Source organism: Trachymyrmex septentrionalis, unplaced genomic scaffold (assembly GCF_001594115.1).
Source record: "Trachymyrmex septentrionalis isolate Tsep2-gDNA-1 unplaced genomic scaffold, Tsep1.0 scaffold8, whole genome shotgun sequence".
NCBI classification, from domain to species: Eukaryota; Metazoa; Arthropoda; class Insecta; order Hymenoptera; family Formicidae; genus Trachymyrmex; species Trachymyrmex septentrionalis.
Window position 1 is genome coordinate 3670890 of NW_017305987.1, and position 3402 is coordinate 3674291.

Consider the following 3402-nt stretch of genomic DNA (forward strand, 5'->3'; position numbering starts at 1 on the left):
TTCATTTAGGAAAGCAAATATTAAATATTTATATAAGTATATAGAAAAACATGGTTAATAGGCGATGAGAAGGAAGAGTAAGTAATGCGAGTCGTACTTGCACATGTCATGCAATCGTTGCATCGCGTCTACTAGGTCCTCTGAGTTTTTAGCCGAGGCGGCCTTGTCCAATTGCTTTACAACAGCTGGCCACCAAGGCAGGTCACACGGTAACATTACTAGAGCCATTGTGGATCTGTGAGGTACAGAGAAATAATCGGAATGTATAATTTAAGCGGAGTAACCACCGCCTTACTTGCCAGATGGATTACGGTCCTCGTCAGAAAGACGCGTCGAACGAATCTTTCGGAAGTTAGTACAATGTGCAATTTTTCATGCATCCAGTGAGACGTATACTTTGGAAATGCGCTGATCGATTTGGATTTACTGTCGTGGCGTGATATGTCAAAGTTATGCGTGATGGACGCGCCGAAGTAGCGCGATCGTGGAATAAAACTAGCCGGAGGAAAGTCATAATCGGTCCCCTCCCTACTCATAAATCTTCCGTTCCATAATCGTCTGAGGCATTTACATGCGAATTACAGATTTATTTCATATAATCAATTGATAATTTTTTTTTATTACATGATTCAAATCAATCGAAGCTTAATGAGTATTCATGTCAATAACTGTTATCCTTAAATCTTTATTATACTTTATCAATTCCTGACTTTAAACGTAAATAATAAGTTAAACAAGACCATTACATGAATAAATCATTTAAATAAAGAAAGGTGAAATGTAATCGAGATTAGATTTTAGTGTCTATAACATCGATTTATACGGAAATATTTTAAATACTCCGATAAATACAGTAATATAATACCATTGTTATAATTTCACACTTAACATAAATATAAGTACGTTGTACATAACAGTTATCGAGTGTGAAATTATAACACTGGTGTTATATTACTGTTTCTTTGTGTTTACTGGGACATTTTCCAATTATATAAAATTGCTCATCAATTACTATCGGACTTGAAACGCAATCATAAACTAAAGTGGAAATAATAATACCACAAATTAAATTAATCGTCAATTTAACCCGTAATATATATATGATTATATTAAAAAGACCAGTCTTTTACTGCACACGATGGGGTCGTCCGTATCTTGAGTCAATTTTCATCATCTCTCTTACAAATATACAAAAATTATTAAGTGATTGTTATATATACTTTAACATCTTTAGAAAGTATTTATAAAGTGATGTATTAAAAATAAAGGAAAAGGGGTACAAATCAGTATTTAGCCAAATATTCCTAAATTAAAAAAAAAAAAGAAAGAAATGCACAGGACATGAATAATCCAATCATATATTAAAGATTAGTAATGATTAGATATCAAGATTTGTCTCGACTATAATTGGCTCTTTGCGTTTTGATCGTAGCATTTAGATCGCACAATCAGATCACAGACGCTAAACCCTTAAATTTCGAATACGTCTATACATTTTTTTTTAATAATGTTTCCACGACGTTTTAAATGTCTAGCAGATTGAACACAAAAGAATCCGAGATTTTCTCATTACATCGATTATTTTTCAATCTTATCCCACGCGTTTAAAGCGTCGTCATTCGTATTCCCTCTAGAGAGGAAAACGCCTGGTCACGCACGCAGGCGCAGGCCGGAGGGTTGGCTGGTTAGTAACCTCGTCCCACGAGGCGAATATAATTAGTCTCTCTTTCACCGCGGGGAGGGAATTCACCGGTCGTCGACGGGACGACAACGGCGACGACGAGCGTGCAACTGGCCGCCACCGCGGACCTCCAGCGCTGAGCACCGTTTACATAATCACCTCCTTTGTCCCTCGCGGCTTACGTCGGATCAGCTGACGCGTATAAACGACGGGTCTCACGTCTTGCGCTCCGTCGACGTCGCGACGGCGTTGATCACCGACGGCGATGATCCCGGCGTCTTAATCGCGAAACGCCGGCACATAGTCGAGCGGGAGAGAGTGACACACGACGGCACTCTCGCGTTTCGCTACCCCGCCGGCTGCGGCCAGGATCAACCCCGCGAATCCAGTAACGGGGTGTCCCCGACCCTCGTCGTCCCAAGTCTCTCTCTCTCTCTCTCTCTCTCTCTCGCGCGCGATTTACGTGGAGTCCAAGACTTTGCGGGGCCGATCTGTTGGAGACCGAAGTATTCACGATTCGGCTTCGCTCCTCGAGTATTCACAACCGATCGAGGCACCTCCGGACTTCGAGAGACGAGGGTTTTTTTTTTCCTTAGAGGAGGAAACCCGGAGTATACGAGCGCGTCGCACCCTCCCGCCGGCTCGATTGATCGTCGTCGCGGCCGCAGCGGAGCCAAGCGGAGCAGAGCTGAAAGGCGCCGCGCGAGTAGCGAACCGTTACTACTGCGATCTGGACTACTACCCGTTACTACTGCCGTCGCACCGCTCGCTGTCCATAACCACTTCCTCGTCCCCCCGCGCGATTCCTAACGTTCTCTCGCCTCGTCTCTGTCGCTACTTTAATCGCCGCGAGCGGCGGTCAGCGTTGCACCCGCTATTTATAGAAAACGGCGCCGGCGCCCTGCCAAACTCTATATAGATGCGATATGGTGTAGTAAGTCAAAAATTGACCAAATTACCCTGGTCAGACCAAGGCAAACGTCTGCGCGGCAGTCACGTGTTGTTTAAACAAAGTTGAGTGGTAACTAGTTAATAAGTTAAAAGTTAAAAACTTTTAATTTAGTTACTTTTATATACCTGTTTTTAATTCATTAACTTTTTTCTTTTTAAGTTAAAGTTCTTTTATCTCTCTCTATATATAAAAGTCAATATTATTGTTTATAAAATGTTAAACGTTAGAGAATTAAGTTAGATTTAAGAAAAACTCAACGATTATGGACGTGACGTTTGTAATTCAAAGATGAACGTGGATTAGATCTGCATTTAAGAAATCAATTAGTCATATTATCCTTGTTTTACGTCTAATAAGTAATAATGAAAGAATAAAAATTTTTTATTTATATATTTATTTTTAAAAAATGTGCAGGTTTGACCAGCACAAAAGGAGAACAAAATCATTTAAAAGTTACATTTTATTTTTTTATAATATAAATATCAAAATATGAAAATACTTGTAAAAACACTAAAAATCAATTTTTAAGAAATATTTTTGTTATTTCATATAATTTAAAAATAAAATATTTAATTTATTCGATGTGTGATCTACAATTCAAATTCTTTTGTCATTAGAACAATTTAATTTAAAAAAAAATTAGGTTATATTCTGATTTAATAAAAATAATATTTTTTAAATTAAATTTTATTTAATTTGAGTTAATTCAATGTAACTTTAACTGAATTAGTTTTTGGTTTACTTAACTTTTAACTGAACTGAATTAATT

At 38.2% G+C, this 3402-nt stretch overlaps 1 protein-coding gene across 6 annotated transcripts in view; it reads right to left on the reverse strand.

The window, feature by feature from the left end:
* LOC108754588 overlaps positions 1 to 2513 on the reverse strand; it is an 11291-nt gene extending 8778 nt beyond the window's left edge. Inside the window, exons 1-2 of one of the 6 annotated variants that reach the window (XM_018497027.1) lie at positions 1841 to 2513; positions 98 to 235 (exon numbers count right to left, since the gene is read on the reverse strand). In XM_018497027.1, the coding sequence (XP_018352529.1) occupies positions 98 to 228 (131 nt within the window). In that variant the 5' untranslated portion in view covers positions 229 to 235; positions 1841 to 2513. The other 5 variants (XM_018497028.1, XM_018497026.1, XM_018497030.1 and 2 more) reach the window with 5 other exon arrangements.
* Between the last annotated feature and the right edge of the window lie 889 nt (positions 2514 to 3402).